Source organism: Parambassis ranga, chromosome 18 (assembly GCF_900634625.1).
Source record: "Parambassis ranga chromosome 18, fParRan2.1, whole genome shotgun sequence".
NCBI lineage: Eukaryota > Metazoa > Chordata > Actinopteri > Ambassidae > Parambassis > Parambassis ranga.
Window position 1 is genome coordinate 6,379,507 of NC_041038.1, and position 19,194 is coordinate 6,398,700.

Consider the following 19,194-nt stretch of genomic DNA (forward strand, 5'->3'; position numbering starts at 1 on the left):
ATTCTAATCTGTTTCAAGGCGGACGGCCAATTCATATCATAGCAGTGCTGTAAAAGAGTTTGGACAAAAGGAAAATTCTATTAAAAAGTTGCCAGACAGTCTCTCCACAGTAAACACATGACTGAGTGAACAGATTTATGTGTATTGTTGCTATAATGTGTCTGGGGGCACGACCCAATGAAAGACTGACACACATCGTTTACCGTAATTTCTATAAAAAACACTCTTTATTTGTTATTTTATTTAAGGAACACTGTAAAAAAACAATTTTTTAGTCCCTGTAATAAGCACCTTAGACTTTAGGAGACATAGCATGAGCACTCATTAACACTGTGTGAAGCTTTAGATTGTACTAAATATGGGGCGCTGACTCACAAAACCTGCTTTAAACACTATCTTCCTATGTTAAATAAATGCATGGCATTCCATTTTTATGTTCACTAGTGGGCATTTGTATAAGCTAAAATTTTCTGGCCTGTAAATGCATTTTTAGTACTAAATTAAACGTGATTACTATGTGCAATTATCTTAGACCGCCTGACCTGCGACGCATGTCAGTTTGAGAAACCACAAACTGCCAGGGCACAAACTCCAACACAGGTTTTAATTCAACTAAAACCAGAACGACAGAACAACAGCCTGATTAGGTACTAACTATATAGGGTTTTTATTAAACATTTGATGGTGACACTTTGTTTGTGTAGGTGCAGCTTGCTGGTGGAGCAGACAGTGTGGTCCAGTACATCTACTACCAGCCCATTGCCCACCGCTGGAGAGAGACAGACTTCTTCCCTTGTTCTGTCACATGTGGTGGAGGTAAGTGCACCTGTGACACATGACACACACAAAAAATGTCAAAAAAGTGTCACCATTGACTATTTTCCCCTGTCTGTAGGTTACCAGTTAACCTCAGCCGAGTGCTACGACCTGAGGAGCGGCCGGGTGGTTGTGGACCAGTACTGCCATTATTACCCAGAAAACGTCAAACCTAAACCCAAGCTGCAGGAGTGCAACATGGAACCCTGCCTTGACAGGTTAGATATCAGAGTTTTGATCTTTGACATGGTGATTATGGCCCTGATCCAATAATGTTAGCTCAGTTTCAGCTCCTGGACTTGAACCCAGGTGTGTATTTGGGCCTGGTTATTTCTTCTGGTCTGTGGATTTGGTCTGTGACACCATTTTGGCTACTTAACTGAGACAGTTTCACTGCTTGTGTTTTAGTGATGGCTACAAGCAAATTATGCCGTATGACCTGTATCACCCCCTGCCTCGGTACGTCCTCCTATATTTTAAATAGTAACACACACATAATAAAAACCTAAAAACCTACCTGCACCTACTGTACTGTCACTTTCTATGTATAATATGTCAGATGGGAGAGCAGCCCTTGGACGGCCTGCTCCACCTCCTGCGGAGGAGGCATCCAGAGTCGCTCTGTATCGTGTGTGGAGGAAGATATGCAGGGAACCATTACTGCCACAGAGGAGTGGAAGTGTCTGTACTCTCCAAAGACGGCCATCCTGCAGCCCTGCAACGCCTTCGACTGCCCCACCTGGCTGGCACAAGAGTGGTCACCTGTGAGTATCTCAGACCCATACATTTGATGACTTTAAGCTAAAGTACAACCTACTAAAGAAGTCCAGGGTCCCTCTGCTACTCTAAGCCTTCAACTCTCCATCCAAAACAAACAGAACATGATTAAAACTCCCAACACCTACAGAGTTATTTCATCCTTCGAGCCATTAAACGGGATTATCGAGGCTCCTACCATAAATGACCAATATAAATGTCCTCATGGGTATTTTTATTCCTCACCTGTTTAAGAGGCACATGCAGAAGCCCAGGGAACCCCATTTGCAGCCCCCTAAAAACCCGGGACGCTGTTTATGTAGCACATTCTTCCTCTGCCATTAAAAATGCTTGCTTTGGCAGAAAATACACAGAGTTCTCCTGGGCGCAGAGCTGCGAGGGATTTGGAAGGTCTCTTTCAATGCCCCCCTTGAGTCAAATACTACAGCTTATATATACATATATATATATAAAATAATGCAGCATGTTATCTGTCACCTGCAGTGTACGGTGACCTGTGGTCAGGGTCTGCGCTACAGGGTGGTGCTGTGCATCGATCACAGAGGACTACATGCTGGAGGCTGCAACCCCACCACCAAACCCCACATCAAGGAGGAGTGTCTGGTGACGGTGCCCTGCTACAAGTCCATCGGTGGGTGAGATCAGCATAGGTTTCGTTAACCACGAAGCTACTTTTGTCTAAAATCTTGTGGCATGTCATTTGCTCTAGATACGCTACCCGTTGAAGCCAAACCTGTGTGGCATAAGCAGGCCATAGAGCTGGAGGAGGAGGTCAGCGCGACTGAGGAACCAACGTGAGTAACAGCCCAGGTCCACAGGAACCATCCATACTCATATGTCATCTATGGTTTTTTTATACATGTATAGCACCTATATAGTCAAAGTGCTTAGATCATGTGATCTCTTTGGGGCTAAACTGCAACTGTTAAAGTTATACATGGCTCCCAAAGTTCATAACCTGGAAAAAGCACAGCATTCACAGCATTAAAAGAGAGAGAAAGAAGCAAAAATCAGGACAAGAGTTTTCACAACCTGGAACTGACATCTTTACCTGGGGGTGAAATTGAAGCAGACGGGGCCCGGTGCTGCCACGAAAAAAACACCACAGTATCGTGGTTGTGTTCACGTCAGCAGCAATTTTTGTCAAAATGCACGGCCTGTAGATTTTTTTTTCCTGACACTTGACAAAATATGCAGTGAATATGAGTGAAATGTTTACACACACACACGCTGGATGAGGTTATTTAAGGCGAGGGTGGGGGGGTCTGAAGGTGAAAGAGAAAAACATCTTCTTGGACCGTTCGGTCTCTGTCTACCAGCATTACCTCAGCAAACCTCTCCTCAGATGTTCCAGATGTTCTTGTCCCCACATATTAGTTGACTAATAATGGCTGTCCTCTGAAGATGGACAATGTTTGGGCTCTACCCAGCGTCTTGCATGACTTACATTAGCAACCATGTTAGCCAGTTCAAAACATCTGTTAGTGTGACTTATCTTTGGAGAGAGACGAGAGAGAGATAGAAGGAGAAGGGACGCCAAAACATATGATTTTGTTCTGTACCAAAAAAAAAAAAAAAAGCTTGTCCTTCCTTCAAAAGCACATAAATATCTGTGTATAATATGCCGCCATTCTTAGAGCCAACAACAATATCTGCCTACCATATGGGGCCAGGTTACGGACACGAGAGCAAGGAGAAGGAAATTCCTGCCTTGGACTTATTGCAGTGTCACTGCCAGGCGCTGTGCCTGTCCTCAACCACCGACTGCTTGAAAAATTAAACCCACACATGCTCCACAATCTGGACACAAATATTATTTTTCATAAAATATTTCCATTAATAGAAATTTAATTGATGTGATTAACCTGGGGCTTTGGCGGATATTACAAAAACTCAAATCAAATAAATGTGTTGTTTCCATCCATGAATAAAATCAGGATTGTTTTTGAACTGACAGATGTACTTTAACTACGCATGAAGACAAACATTTCTGTGGTTTCGCCTGTTGGCTTTCGTGTTTCTCTTCCAAGGTCTAACTGCCGGTGATTCATTTGTTTGTCCAAAACACAATGAGTCCTCAAGCTCTCATAAAGAGCCAAACTTTAGCGGTAATTATGAGCTCTTTATTGAGGCATCTTATAAAACAGCACGGGGCCTGTGTGTGTTGTGGTCGACATGTTCAACCGTGGAGGAGGAATGCTGCAACCCTGCTAGAGGCTGGTACTTTTCTGATATATAATGAACATAGAAAAATATTTTTAGAAATGCTAAATATAACAGTGCTTCGGAATACAGTCACCGAAAAGGAAACGGTTAATATATATTAATATGCATGCTTCTATACCGCCAAAGCTAATTCTGTAGTCAGCGAGCAATATGCCTCAGGTAGTTTGTCAAGAGGACAATTTGACTAGCCATATTTAAACTTTGACTAAGCAAAAATACCTCAAATGTTTTCTTTAAGTTAGCTTTTGGATAATATTTGTCAAAATAAAACCAGAATATGTTAGCTAAACTGGCTAAACAGCACAGCTGCTAATATTAGCTTGCTCTTTAGCACATGAAACCAATATTTTAGTTAATATTATTAGTTACAAACCACTTGATAAATGTGACACTTTAGAATACATTTACATGTACTTCAGATAATGTCCACATACTTGAAGTTTTATGTCTGATATGCCAATATTGTCCATAAAATGTTGGCCCATTTTCCTTTTCTTTGAAGTTTAAAGTACTGATTTGAAATTACGTTAAACCTCTGGTTTTAAAAAGCGGATTTTTAGCTTTAAGAGAAATATGTTTTATATTTTTTTAGATGTAATCAGCATGCACATGAATGTTTTATGAACCGTTACATTTAACACATATGAAAAGATTTTAACTTCCTATGTAGAACGGATCTGATGTGAGTTTAATTATAGACTTACTTCTTCTAAATAAATAATACTCTTGACATCAATAATGTGGAGATCATGAAACACAGACTTCCTGCCAGCATGCAGGTGGATCAGTAACATTTTGCTTTCTTTCCTATGTAATAGATTAATAATAAGGCATCATTAGTGGATCACAGGTGCTGTCTTTGTATTTTCGTATCTCAGTACCCTGACTGCTACACAAACACTTAATGAACACTAGAGCAGCTTGAAACAGCTGTTATGATTCAAGACGTGAACATTATTCAGTCATTATGAAAGCCCTGTTCGTAGTGTGAGGATTTCCCCTCTAACCCCCATCTGGATTGAAGCTGAATTTTCAAATTAAATTGGAGGATAAAGATGGATTCAGTCTTCTTTGTAGTTTAATTTCTTCATTCAGCTTCATTTTTTTTCTGTTTTTTTACTTTTTATTTTAGTTTTTTATTATCTCTTTTCTAAATCTGTTGAATGGCTGACAGTTCAGTCTTTGGGCCTGAAAGTATTTCCGCCTCTGATCCATTCTTTAAGATGAGGAAGGATGCGCTTGAAAGCTGTTTATCTAAGAGGAGCTGCTCTTAATGCTTCACAGCTGTTCAATTAATCACAGCAGGTCTGCATATCCTAAATACTTAGTTTATGAACCGAGCAGCAAAAGCAAATGAATAAAACTTGTTTATAGGAAATGCTACAAACCTGTGAACTGCAGTCAGACCACTTTGTCTAGCAGAATGTTTATTATACTTTAAAATAATCATCTTCTGGCTCTCCCCTCCAGCTTTATCCCCGGACCCTGGGAGCCCTGCAGCAGGACTTGTGGCGCTGGGGTCCAGCGACGAACCGTCAAGTGCCAGGTGTTGCTGTCCTTCTCCCAGAGCATTGCTGACCTGCCTGATGATGAATGCGAGGGGGTCAAACCCACCACAAGCCAGCCTTGCTATCGTACTCCCTGCTCTGGAGTGTTAGGCCAAGGAGGAGAAGAAGATGGCAAAGAGGAAGATGAAGAAGAGGAGGAGGAGGAGGGAGGCAAGACACTACAAAGAGAGGAACTGCATGACTGGGAGTATGAGGGCTTTACGGAGTGCTCAGAGAGTTGTGGGGGAGGTAAGTTGTTAACTGATCTCTATCATATAAGACAATAAAGAAAGAGAAGTTGGAAGAATGTTAACAAATGAGGCTATAATTAGCACGTGAAGGCACCTTTCTCTGACTAGCACATTAGCTTGCTAAAACTGTTAATTGTGCAAGGCTAGTAGGAATGCCATTTGCTGTTATAAACCTGGACAAATTCATTTCTCAAAACAAAAATCAATCCAATAGTTGCCCTTGAATGATGGAAGTACAAAATTTGGACACCAAGTGACCATATGTCTTTGCTGGCCTCCATTTTTCTGGCTCCTTGTCCAACCCATTAAGCAACATAAGTTAGGGATAAGGGATGGTAGGTCAGGTGTTGGATGGCCTTGAGATCATAAGTTCTCCCCACAAAGTGGGAAGAACATTTCCTTGTGATCTTGTGCCTTGTTGAAACAGAAATGGACAATCAAAGTAAACAAGCATCAGCTACAAATCTAGTAGACTTGAAACAGACTAGTAGAATGCTAAAGTAACACATGGGGTCTATTTACTTTTAGTCACATATTGTATTTGAGTCTGGACTTGAAGTGATACACTGCTAAAAAGAAAAGAGCAGATTCATAAATCCTGGTGTAACCGATCACACTGTATACATATGTGTAAATATTACCTAATGTGATGGACCACAGCCATGCCAGTATAAGCTTAAAGCAGAAGTAGTTTTTATGATATTAGATGATAAGTTTAACGCTCAGCGCAGCAGTGAACTCTGTGCCAGACAGTTTTCCTAAACATCCTGTCAACACGCATTGAGACCCACTTTAATCTCCCCACCTCCACATCCACGCCTGTATGCCTGCACTGTGTATCTATGGGTTAATGTCTGCATAATTTCTGCACATGGGCGTAGGCTTTTGTCAGTTTCTATGTGTGTGAGCACATTCGGTGATGATTACAGCCCAGTATCAGATGTCACATACACACCCCGAAGGCTGCGCTCCTGTGGACCATCACACCACTGTGTGTGTGTGTGAAGTGCCTGCTTCATTGTTATTGTCACCACCATCACAAGCTGGTTCAGAGATTTATGTTACATTACTTTTATTTTCTAAAAGTGTATTCACAACTCAGACCAGATGTTTATAAAGCAGCCATACCTTTATTCAGGAGCATAATATCTGGGTTTCCATTGGTTTTCATTCCATCCTGCTCCACATAAATATGTGATAATTAGTAAGCCAAAACAACACTTTGTGTGTGTATTTTTCCCCATTTATTTTTATGTGAACACTAAATAATTCCCATAATTCTCTTTGGTGATCCAGGTGTGCAGGAGGCCGTGGTCATCTGCCTGAACAAACAGACCAGAGAAGCAGCAGACCAAAGCCTGTGCGTGAGCTCCCGTCGGCCCCCGCAGCTCCTCCAGGACTGCAGAACTCAGCCCTGCCCGCCCAGGTACAGTAAAATAAAAACACAGATCAAACCTCATCATCATCATCATTATCATTTAACCATAGTTTCAAATTGTATGTGCCTGAACATTAAAATTGGCTTGACTGATGGATGCAGTAAAAATTCTGAGGAAATGAGGTTTTTTAGGGGGAAAGAAGAAGTTTGGCTGCATTAAAGAAGGAATTATTAATTAAAAGTAAGTCTGAAATCTGGCTGTGCCCTTTATTGGTTTGCCAAGAATGTATCCCACAAAAATATGCAATATATGAAACTGGGACATTTTTGTAGAGCCCCGATGCATTCCTGGGTCACACACATGCAACTACTTATATCTCCAACTATCAAAAACCACTCAACTGAACCAATTAATCTCCACTAATCACTAGTTATATACAAAAGACAGTCAAATACTTCTAATCCGCTACATTTGAACGTAACCTCTTGAGCCAATTAAATCACAATTTAGGCCACTTGTGTCCAAGTGATACTGAGGCCAGATGACAAAGATGGATGGTTGGTTCACTGAGAGCAGGAAATGAATCCTTGTGGTGCCTGGTCAGAATCTGACAGCAGGTCAGTCATTACAAATACCTGTGAGACCCAGAGTAAAGTAGAATTAGGTTGTTTCTTTTGGAGAAGCTGCAAAATATCATGACTTCCTGGACTTTGATGCAACTAGATTAGACCTTTAATAATCACTTATACAGATTTGTGTGCGTAGACTACTTCATTTTTAAATATTTGAGAAGCATTACTATGTGAAGGACATAAGTGTGGGGTCAAGGCTATAAAAATTAATGTCAGATTAGACAGGATTACACAGGATTCTGTAAGATTATTTTAGATTCCATGCTGAGGTGCTGAGATGAAAATGATAGGTTAGATTAGTAATTATTCCATGAGATTAGAATAGATTATTTTAGACTAAATAGATCTGATTGGATTTGATAGTTTGGGTTCACATTTGTCTTTGAACACAGTGGGAGCTTTTTTAGGTGGGCAGTTTTACTTACATTCTATCCACCTATAGACTAAGTGTAAACTGCAGATGGTTGGAATATTGCATTTGTAATGGTAATTAGTTTTTGTAAACCAAACAAATAAAGTTTATCAAAATAAAACATCAAATATTAAACAGAATATAGCATAACATACAGCTACTCTACTGAGTCAAGTCTCAACCATGAGTGGATTTTGTGGTAGGCCACACGTTTCAAGTTAACACCGTGTGCGTTGTCAGTGCTCCACCACTCATACTCTTGTCAGAAAACCCAGAGGCTTGCAGCCTGCCCTCGCCTGTTTTTCCAGGCCTTGAGTCTTGTTTTTAGGCACAACAAACGCTGCATTGGGCTTGTTTCCTTTGGCCCTTTGCTCCCTCCCTGAGGCCTCCTCACCCTCCCATATTAAGCTACACTCTTTGGATAGTGTTCCCTCTGAAGGGAAACAGCCATAGGATTTAGCTTTGAGTATAGCACCGCTCCATGTACACGCTTCATTCCCAATTCTCCTCAGTCCATAGACTCTTGAGTAAATATAAGGAGTTTGGAAATATCAACTAATCTGTCAAGTTGCTTAAAGGTATACCAAACGTTAAGACATAGGCTTCAAACAGGAATAAATATGCCAGGGTAACTTTGATGGTGCATAGGTCACTGGAAAAAAAATGCAAGAGGTAAATGATGGGGGGTTTTTCAGATAACAAACCACAGGTGATTCATGAATCTTTCCTTTGCATTCACACACACTTTAATGAATTTACATATTCTGTAAAGTGTCTTTACTTTGGTCAAGAAAACACAGCACCGTTTCAGCTCATTAGGACTATACTTTTTTACTGATGTAATAAAGCTTCATGCAATATAACTCACATAGAATTTTTAGAATATTAATGAGCAGTTGATTATAAACTTGTTTTGCAGGTGGGAAACAGGGGAATGGAGTTCATGCTCAGCGACCTGTGGGGTCGGTCTAATGACCCGCTTTGTGGCCTGCACTCACCAGCCCTCTCGGGACAGCAACCGCACTGTGACTTTGAGGGATGAAGAGTGTCAGAAGCCAAAGCCCAGCCCGGTCCAAGCCTGCAACCGCTTTGACTGCCCTCCGATGTGGGACACACGTGACTGGGGAGAGGTAAAATGTTTCATCAAGGTCTCTCCTGGCAGCATGAATCCAACATGTATGTAACCCTTTTGTCTGTGTAGTGTTCCCAGAGCTGCGCCGGGGGAGTTCAGAGGAGGCAGGTACTGTGCAAACAGCGGTTGGCAGACGGTAGCATCATGGAGCTGCCTGACACCTTTTGCCCTTCCATGACCCCTGTAAACCAGCAGCCCTGTGGCAAGCAGGACTGTCCACCTCAGTGGGTCACAACTGACTGGTCCCAGGTAACCTGTCCTCCTATCAAAATGATCATAAAATATACCCTTTTGGCTCATTTCTTTACATATTGATGTATTGATATTATGCAATTTCCCCATTGTGGGACTAATAAAGGTTTCTTAATAACTTGTCTAGTGCTCTGTGACCTGTGGATATGGCATTCAGACTCTGCAGACCATCTGCAAGAAGCAGGGCGAGAATGGACGTTATCGGACTATAGATTCAAAGAACTGTTCCACCTCAGCACGGCCCATCAGAATCCGGTCATGTTCCCTCAGGCACTGTGAAAGTAAGAAACCTTCTGTTTGTCAAATCTATTATAAAATGCATCAAATTCACCTATGTTCTAATTTATTGCAGATTCACTTAAGCCTGATCCCACCATACTGGCCCAGAGGAAGGTTTACATCCAGTGGAGGAAAGGCAAAAAGCTGCAGTTGGTTGTTGGAAGTTACGCCTACCTCCTACCATGGACAACTGTGGTCCTTCGCTGTCCAACTCGCCATTTCCGCAAGGGCCACATCCGATGGCTGAAGGAAGGGAAGCCCCTGTTCAGCCTACCTAACCTCTCCATAACATCACTTGGATACGTCAAGATTCAGCAGGTTCATGCATCTGATGCTGGGATATACACGTGTGTGGCAGGGCAGGCACGAGAACACTTTGTCCTACAGATCATTGGCAACAAGCATAAGCTGTCTGTTCCAGAGTCATGGCTGCTTGAACAACAAAAGGTCGGGCGGTCAGACGTGACCTCAGCCAGAGAGCTTCCCATTTCCCTCAACCAATACGACACCATTGTTGAGCATCTGCTTGAACTCAAGGGCTCTGTCCAAGATGAAAAATACATTGCTGACAAACCAGACTCTGGTGAAAAGAACAGGTCAACTCTGGAGGAAGAGAGAGCAGATTCAGAGCTCTCTGTTCCCCTTGTGCTTGTTGCTGACACCAAGAGGCTAGATGAGATCTCACACAACCTTGGAGGACAGCAGGGGGAGCGGCTCATTGCCGAGTTGCTCACTGAGCTCACCATGACACAGGGTGAAACGAATGAGTCCACTCTTCACCCTCCAGAAAGTTCAGAGTCTTCCACACAAGGCCCACTTTTTTATAAACCAAACATGAAAGTGCACACATCCAGAGCTAGAAACCCAGTGATAATCCAGCGCTCCAAGAAGGTTGTAGTAACGCCGCAGTCAGAAATGATCGTGTACGTGGGAATGCCAGTCTTGCTGCAGAAACCAGTTGCTTCATTGGTGCTGAAATGCGAGTCACTGGGGAGCCCTGAACCATCCCTGACATGGACAAAGAATGGAAAAGAGTTGCGCTACAATAGCAGGTAAAAACTACCCTTTAATGAGAATTATTTTGTGCAAAAGGCTTAGTTGATTGTGTTTGTTTTTGACTTTCTGTTTGCAGAGTAGGCCTATTGTCCTCAGGATACCTGAGGATCCAGTCTCCGGGCAAAGGGGATGAAGGTTTGTACACCTGTACTGCCAGAAACCGTGTGGGAAGTGCATCCCTCTCTTCATGGCTGCAGATTACAGGTAGGGGTATACATGTGGCATTTTTGCATGCTTAAATAAAAACAATATTTACAATCATTTACAGTATCATCACCATTAAGCTTGCGGTGAGTCAGCAGATAGAAACTTTCAGTTGCTTTTTTTGTCAATGGAGTTTGGTGGTTTGAATAGATACACAGACTGACATCTGCTTAAGTTCTGTCAGATAAGGCTCTTTGACCACAAGGTAAAACAATGTTAATATCCTGTTTATTGTTTAGTTAGCTTAAATACATTTTGTTGCTGATACCTTGGCATCTGTGCAACGTGCCAACATCAAGAATGAAGTCCCTTTGAAGTCACACAGATATACATTAAGCTTTCAGTTACCCTGGTGACTCATCAGGCACGTCATGGCTCAGGTCTTCTCTAAGTTGTGCTGCCCTTTCTCTTCGTCAAGCATGACCAGTTACAAAATTCTCATCAAAGCACCGCAATTGTGTGCTTCCTGACTCTGTGCCACTCACCCTCCGCATAAGGCAACAATTAGAGGTTCCAGGCAGTGTTTCAGGGACGATTAAGTCAGCGTACAAATTCAGCTAATCTAAATGGAAAGCATAAAGTGGCTTAAAAGTGCTGAAGATTGTCCCAACTGTAGTTTTTTTCTATCCGTATCTAGTTAAAAGCAATGAAATGGGTGTACTCTCATAGGATAGAGTACAGAACTAGCTATCTCAAGTACTCAAAATAACCTATGTTCCTTGGTGTTATGTTTATTTAAAAGAAATGTGCGGATGTGTACTTGTACATTCAGGTGGCAAAGGGAGGAGTAACAGCAGCCAGTCAGCTGATGTGTGCCAAGGACAAGCCTGTCTCCTGAGGTAGGAAGCAGCAACTACAGGTTTGTGCTGTCAGATATGCAGAATGTTGATCACTGTGTTTGTTAACATTTGGATAAGGTGGAGAGTGGATGCTTGGTCACCATGCTCAGCCACTTGTGGAGGCGGATCCCAAACAAGGAGTGTCCATTGCATAAAGGGTCCTGAGGGCAGGTCCACACAGGTAGAGAGCAGGCAGTGCCTTGGGACAGGAAGGAGACCGTCTCATACCAGGCTATGCAACATTCTGCCCTGTGCCAGATGGAACACCACCTCCTGGGGGCCGGTAAGTAGATGTTTTCCACAAGCTGGTTATAGATTGTATTTTCAGTGAATGCAAGAAAAGTTGTTATACTAAAAGCTGAACTCTCCTCTATTAGTGTTACGGCCAGTGTGTGGGTCCCAGTTTGGCCACACAGCACCGCCATGTTTACTGTCAAAACACAAATGGCACCAAAGTCCCCTACAGGATGTGCAGTGGACTCCAGAGGTAAACAGCAAATTCAGTTAAAACTACTAGGACACGTCATGATCAAGTAATACATTCGTGTAATCTTATGTGCGTTTTAGGCCCAGCTCCCTGAAGAATTGCACCACAGATGCTTGTGGCCTTTACTGGCGTGTGGGGTCGTGGACGCAGTGCACTGCCACCTGCGGACGGCACGGCTTCCAGTCGCGCCAGGTGAGCTGCGTGCACCATCGGACTGGCAAGGCCACACGAGAACATCACTGCATGTGGAGGCCACGCCCACCCAGCTGGCAGCGGTGTAATATTTTGTCCTGCGGCAGAGGTGAGAGACCAGCCTTTTGGAATGTAGGAATAAATATAAAGTGAAAGGATACAGTATTAGGATTTATGTGATGAGGTTTGGATGTTGTAACATGTCTAAAGTAGGTGTGGGGAATTCCAGTCTCTTTGTGTAAACATCAAAAACTCTGTGGCTCAAGTTATTCCCTGAAACAATGGTGTAGCTAATTTTCTGTGGACACTTGCTGTTGTCTTGAGTGCATCTGGAATTTCAGAATTTTTCAGGTGGGAATTTTGTTGTTTTGAAGCCTTGTCACATAAAACTGAAAGTATTTTTAATCTGTGTGCATTGCAGCAGGCGAGTGTCGAGACAGCACGAGGTACTGCGAAAAGGTTAGACAGCTGGAGCTCTGCCCGCTGCCTCAGTTTAAGAGCCGCTGTTGCCACTCCTGCCGAAACACCTGAGGCCACAACCTGAGGCCACAACCTGAGACGATGGCCGAGGAAAGCATGGATAGATCAGGGGAAGACAGCAGCGGAACCTCTAAACTGTCTTCAGTGGCTCGGGGAGGGGGGGGAGGACACCTGAGTGTGGAGGAGGAGTGTTTGATTTGTCATACCCAGAGTGGTTGCAATCTGCTCTCCTCAGAGATGGGAGGGAAATTGAAAGTATTGTTATGAGAGGAGAGGCTTGTCTTTTAATGAAGGCTCCAGTTCAGCTTTCCTTCCCAAATATACAAACCTATATTTCCACTGTGAGAAGTAGACAACTGCACAGTTGCATAAAGAGGAAGTTGATTGTCCCCATTGATCAGTTTTAGTTTCAGGGTTTTCCCCACAAACAAAAATACAATGCCAGCTGCAACACAATGTAAAACTGGATGTATGTTATGAAGGTATCACACATGTTTAGATGTAATAATAATTACATTTTATTACCTAGGTATTCCGGGTAACCCCCTGAGCTTGTGATGACCACTTGGTTGTGCCTTCATTGCAATAGTCACCAAAACAGTGTTGTCACATAATCCTGATGCTTTTATTAATAGTGTGGGGAAACTGTGACAAACAGCAGGAAGTTGATTATAAATGGGGAAACAGGTAACATGACTAAAAGGTTATTATTAATAAACATGTGACAGTTAATACCAGATGTTGCAGTGACCGGTAAAGTCATTAAAAAAATGTGTGGAAACTTTCTCTAGTCTAAATTGTCTAAAAAACCAACTGTCTGATGATGTGATACCTGCCACAGCAAGATAAGATGCTACAGTGACTCACTATTACACTATTATACCTTTAAATTGGTAGTAAATTAGATTTACCAGTGTCTAAGCACTGTGGGTGGTTGCACTACAGGAGGTGTACAACTGAAGCAAATAATATTTTGGGGGGTGAAAAAAGACTTATTTTGCACTCTGAACTCATCCAAGTCTTTGTTAGGAACATGGCTTGTGGAGTCTTTTTTTTTAAAAATATCTACTTTGTAAAGTTTGTTTTGTGTTATTTCTTATCAAAATGTTCCTTTAACCACTCTCTGATGCTACAGCATGTTAAAAGGTCTGATCAGTTCTGCCACGTTTTATATGTTTTTTCATCAGTTTGACATCACAGCTTTGGCCTGTGTAGCTCATGTGAATGTTCAGTCTTAGACAGACATTAATCACATTAGGGAATTTTGTACCATGCTTACATTTCTGTGCAGGACGGAGAGGGTTTGCACTTTGGACATCATGTCCTTGTTTCCACAATGCTACTTCGTTGTCATGCAGGAGACTACACAGCCTTTCACTGATGAGTACTTATGTCTGGAGAGGAAAATATCATTCACATATATGCTCTTAAGTTATGTTGATATTCGTTTTGTCCATTTTAACTATTTATTTTTGTGTTTGTGTGTGTGCGTGCGTAGTTTTGTAAATAATTTCTGGGGTAGTTTTTAAGCATTCGTTTCCATGCAGCTGATGGAATTTGATGTGTATGCAGCAGGGACCCTCTGCTGGTGACTTGATGTGTTGCTCATGCCTGGTTTATCAGTAAATAAAACCAAATACATTCCTTTTTATAACCTGGCTCTTGTGATTTTCTCTCTTTAGTCTTATTTTAATAAACATCTGAGTGAAGGTGTACTCGCAGTGTGACAGCTCTGTGTGGGACAATGAGAGGTTACAAGACAAACCAGACAAACAAGTCTTTCAACAGTCCTCATATGTGCCTTCACATATTAACAGATTGTTGGCCCGCGTGTTAAGACCACAACAAAGGAGGAAGACACGCTGTTGAATTAATCAAATCAATCATTATTTATTCCCAAAAAAACGAATGAATGGGGGGAAGTATAAAAACAATACAATAAATATAAAAATAAACTCATAAAGTGAGTATCAGTGGAGTGGTGTGTAGATGCATGTCTGCGATGAGTGCATGTGGGATGGGCAGGTGCTCTGCCTTACTGATCTGTTCAACTCCACCCAGATGCAAACCTGGAAAACAAAGCTGCACCCTAGCAACTAGTAGGCGCTGTGGACGTCACACAAATGAACTAACACTTCCTGTTATTGTTTTTTGATACCCTGTCTCTGCTACAGCTCTGAAAGTGTTACAACCATTCACAGGATCTCTGTGGAAAAAAGTCATTTTGCGGGTACAGAGGATTATCACACATCAGCCATGGTGGAAACAACTGTTTGCAATTCAGGTTTGGCAGCAATGAGAATGCTGAGAGTTTCCCTTGTGGATGAACTAGAAGGACAGATAGACTCTCTGGTGGAGGTTTTACTTAGTCAGGGAGTGTTCAGTCGAGATGATCGTGAGGAAGTGTTGTGTCATCCAGGACCCCGAGCCAGAGTGAGAAAAGTGCTGGATATCCTGGAGTGCAAAGGTGAGGAAGCAGCAAAGATTTTTCTCTCTTTAAGAAGTCATCCTCAGCATTCAAGAGAAGGGGACACACAGCCTCAGTCCACAGGTAACTTCTGTTCAAACTGAAAACCAAATGTTAATAATGTGTGTAAAATGTGTGTGTGTGTGTGTGTGTGTGTGTGTGTGTGTAAGCTTGAACCAATTCCTGAACAAATATTTCACATTTTGAACATATAGAATATATAGCTAATATTTGTCACAAATAAATAAACAAATGCAGAATACATAAATAAATGAAAGTTTGGTGTCATTAATATATACTGTCATAAACATTATATATAACATGTGTAAAAACTAGGCTGCTTCCAAACTAACTAACCCTCATGAGTAGTAGTTGAGAACTGGCTATGTCTGCAACTTCACATTTTTAAGTCCGATTTTTGTGTATATGTATGCCCGTAGAATACACAATAAGAATCTTACTGTGATATTTAATGCATTTAATTGTATTTAATTATATACATAATGGTGAGTCTGGATTTTCTTCTTGTTTTTATTTTCTGTTAGGAAACAACCTAACTATCAGGGCATCACAGCTTACACTGCAGGTTAGCACTGTAAAAACGGTGTGACTGACAAATTATGTCATTTTTCCTTTCTCCTGCAGAGTACAACAAAGTCAAGCAAAAGCACAAAGATGTCCTCCGGCGCAGAAGTGAGAGCATGCTGTTCTACAACACCCGACACGGCGAGAAAATCCTTTTTTCCAAACATTACGTCAACCTGCTGTTAGTGGACGGACACCAGGGGTTAGACGTTAAAAGACACGAGGTGCTGACCTTTGGACAAAAGAGACTTTGTTTGCAAGAGAAGTCGGCAGTTCATAGAAAAATCACACCGGCTGAACTGTTTTCGGATACTAATGGAATCCGTCCTGTGAAGAAGGTCCTAGTGACCGGGGTGGCTGGAATTGGAAAGACCATCCTGGTCCAGAAGATTCTGTTTGATTTCGGTGTCAACAAGGACCATCTAGCATTTGACTTCATCATCCACATGACCTTCAGAGACCTAAATCTGATAGACAAACCCACAAACTTTCAGGAGTTGGTGTTGCGGAAAAACAGGCACCTTGCCAAAGAGCTGGACAACATCTTGGCTAATGATGACAAACTGCTGATCATCCTGGACGGCTTTGATGAGTTCAGACACTACAGGAGCTGTGACACGGATGTATTTGTGACTGAGCCGGACGAAGACGCAGAAGTGAAGGAAATCTTTGGGAGCCTGATCCTGGGTGAACTGCTACCCAACGCTTCTGTCGTGCTGACAAGTCGTCCTGCAGCTATCAGCCACATCCCTGTGGGCTGCATCGACCGCTTTGTGCTCATCTCTGGCTTCTCCCAGGACGAAGTTCAAGACTATTTCTTGCGATACTTCCAAGACAGTTTGCTTGCTGAACGCATGTTCGCTGTGGTATTAGGAAATGAGCTGATGTTGACACTGTGTTATATACCTGCATTTTGCTACATTGTGTGCTGCATCCTCAAAGAGAGCAAAGACCTCTGTGGAGAAAGCCCTAAGACCATGACAGATATCTACGTGCAGTATCTGTTGGCTTTGCTTCATTCTCACACGCAAGGAAGAACTGAAACTTTTTCTCAAGACCCAAGAGCGGGGACCATCCAGCAGTTGTCTGATATTGTGCTGAAGCTGGGTCGTCTCGCCTTCCAAAAGCTAATGGAGCATCAAACTCTCTTCTATAGCAGTGACCAGGATGTTGCAGCATTGAAAGGATGCAGCCTCGTCAGCACCTTTCTGGACAAGACAGTTGTACAAGAACCCGGCTGCACTGAGGAGGTTTACTCCTTCACTCATCTCACTGTCCAGGAGTTCTTTGCAGCTGTTTTCTGTGCAGTGACGGATCAACCTTTGCCTGATGCAGTTCAGGGTACAGAAAGTATTGGAGAGATAGCAAACTCTGGACACCTGGACCTTTTCAACCGCTTCCTGTCTGGAATCCTCTCTGAACGCAATTCTAACTTTCTGTCAAGGCAGGTGGGGCTGTGCTGTCAGAAAGAAAAAGCGGATGCCTATCGCCAAAAAATCATTGCAGAACTGACAAATCACTGTGAGAACGGAGCCCATGCCCTAAACTGTTTACACTGCCTGTTTGAGCAACAGGACCCCTCAGTAGCCCAAGCTGTGCAACCTAACACATTAAGGGTTAACGTTAGCGATGAAACGCTCTCTCAAATGGACTACAATGCCGTCAAATACTTTCTAAACCTCACGAAAGGTAAAATATCTGAGCTGGACCTTACAGGGACTGGAATAAGCTTTGAAGCACTGAAAGATATTCAACCACTGCTGCTCAGGTGTGAGAATCTTTGGTGAGTTTCAGGTAAAATTTAACTCTTGCCACCTCTCTGTTTTTCAGTTTCTATAGTGGGTAAAACACTTTGCTTAGATGATTTTAACTGTGTGTGTTTTCATTCATTGTTTTTCTAAGGCTTGGAGAAAACAACCTTGATATGGATGCGGTTCAGGTCATCGCTGATGTTCTGCGAGTGTCAGAAAGCATCACCCAGCTTGGGTAAAATGTGTTTTTTTAGGAAAAACTGTGGGCTAAGTGGGCATAAAGACATGCATGTGTAAAAGAACGAAAACTGAACAGGAATCTTCCAGACATTGCATCACACTTTCTGTTCCCCTTTTAGACTTGGATGGTCAAACATTGGCGATGATGAGCTTCAGACTCTCTGTAACGCCATACGGGCGAAAAAGAAACTTGAAGAACTGTGGTAGGTGGTGCTGCAGTATGACCTAATGTGTTTTGTTGTAAAACATCTAAAACTACTCACTGTTGTTACCTGTGTACACTTACAGGATGGAGGGGAACCGAGTGACCCACAGAGGTCTGCAGTCACTGACTGATCTGACCCCAGATCCTCTAAAAAAAGTTGTGTGAGTGAATGTCTTTTTGAAACACATCATTTTAATCTCAACAAAAATTTCAACAACAACAACAAAAAACCCCTCTGCCCACAGAGTCATATGGAATAACTTGACTGACGCAGAACTAGAGTCAGTGAGCTCCCAAGACAGTATTACAGTGAATTTCACAGATGATGATATGTGGGAATTGTGGGGGCAGTGGGTCCATAAAAGATGTGAGGTCAGCAACAATGAGAAGTTGGTGATGTTCCTCCACAAAGTCTGCAACATTTCAGCACAATGCTTAGAGGTCAGATGGGCAAAGACTTTCTACAACAGACTGTCGCAGCTGATCAAGAGCAGGATTGAATGCTGCACTGAGGAGGACATGTGCAAGAAGCTGAAAAAGTTCGAGAGCATTTTGAACAAATGATAAGGACTAAAGCCGCTTCATGAGCTTTAGATCAAGTATGTGTTATATGTGTTGGTGCTGACAAAACGGAATGTGGTGTCTATTCTATTAATCTTTTGCAAAATACATTTTATAATAGAAACAACCACTGAGACATGCATGGCTTCTTAATCATCTCTGTCAAGAGTGTCTTTTTTGTCCAACAGGCTGTCCATAACTGTGTCTCCCCTAACCTATTAATTATAAAGTGAGAAAATGTAATAATGGCCCGTACGGGGATCGAACCCGCGACCTTGGCGTTATTAGCACCACGCTCTAACCAACTGAGCTAACCGGCCATGTTGTCTGTCAGGAATAAACATTACAGTTTTTGTGATTTAGACCTTGATCCTTAGTTTTAATGTTAAACAAGACAGTATTTAAGAAAACATTAAGGCCATTG

General features: G+C 42.3%; 2 protein-coding genes and 1 non-coding gene across 5 annotated transcripts in view; 2 read left to right on the forward strand and 1 right to left on the reverse strand.

Annotated features, from left to right (window-relative positions):
* LOC114451033 (ADAMTS-like protein 1) overlaps positions 1-14,612 on the forward strand; it is a 73,925-nt gene extending 59,313 nt beyond the window's left edge. For 2 of the 3 annotated variants that reach the window (XM_028429553.1, XM_028429554.1), the window contains 18 exons: positions 705-816; positions 896-1,034; positions 1,225-1,275; positions 1,376-1,580; positions 2,077-2,224; positions 2,303-2,387; positions 5,290-5,615; positions 6,914-7,043; positions 8,960-9,170; positions 9,242-9,421; positions 9,552-9,705; positions 9,777-10,755; positions 10,836-10,963; positions 11,736-11,802; positions 11,881-12,085; positions 12,180-12,289; positions 12,370-12,590; positions 12,903-14,612. In XM_028429553.1, coding sequence (XP_028285354.1) covers positions 705-816; positions 896-1,034; positions 1,225-1,275; positions 1,376-1,580; positions 2,077-2,224; positions 2,303-2,387; positions 5,290-5,615; positions 6,914-7,043; positions 8,960-9,170; positions 9,242-9,421; positions 9,552-9,705; positions 9,777-10,755; positions 10,836-10,963; positions 11,736-11,802; positions 11,881-12,085; positions 12,180-12,289; positions 12,370-12,590; positions 12,903-13,012 — 3,561 coding nt within the window. In that variant the 3' untranslated portion in view covers positions 13,013-14,612. Of the gene's footprint in view, positions 1-704; positions 817-895; positions 1,035-1,224; positions 1,276-1,375; positions 1,581-2,076; positions 2,225-2,302; positions 2,392-5,289; positions 5,616-6,913; positions 7,044-8,959; positions 9,171-9,241; positions 9,422-9,551; positions 9,706-9,776; positions 10,756-10,835; positions 10,964-11,735; positions 11,803-11,880; positions 12,086-12,179; positions 12,290-12,369; positions 12,591-12,902 lie in introns of those variants that run through there. The other variant, XM_028429555.1, reaches the window with a different exon arrangement.
* Positions 14,613-15,151: 539 nt separating this feature from the next.
* LOC114450988 (NACHT, LRR and PYD domains-containing protein 3-like) lies at positions 15,152-18,477 on the forward strand. The gene is made up of 5 exons (XM_028429483.1): positions 15,152-15,512; positions 16,074-17,796; positions 17,916-17,999; positions 18,124-18,207; positions 18,293-18,477. Exons 1-5 carry the CDS (start codon positions 15,218-15,220, stop codon positions 18,372-18,374), a joined length of 2,268 nt encoding a protein of 755 aa, XP_028285284.1. The 5' UTR covers positions 15,152-15,217; the 3' UTR covers positions 18,375-18,477.
* A 539-nt stretch (positions 18,478-19,016) lies between these two features.
* Positions 19,017-19,090, reverse strand: trnai-aau (transfer RNA isoleucine (anticodon AAU)). The gene has a single exon. It is a non-coding gene; the product is annotated as a tRNA-Ile (tRNA).
* Between the last annotated feature and the right edge of the window lie 104 nt (positions 19,091-19,194).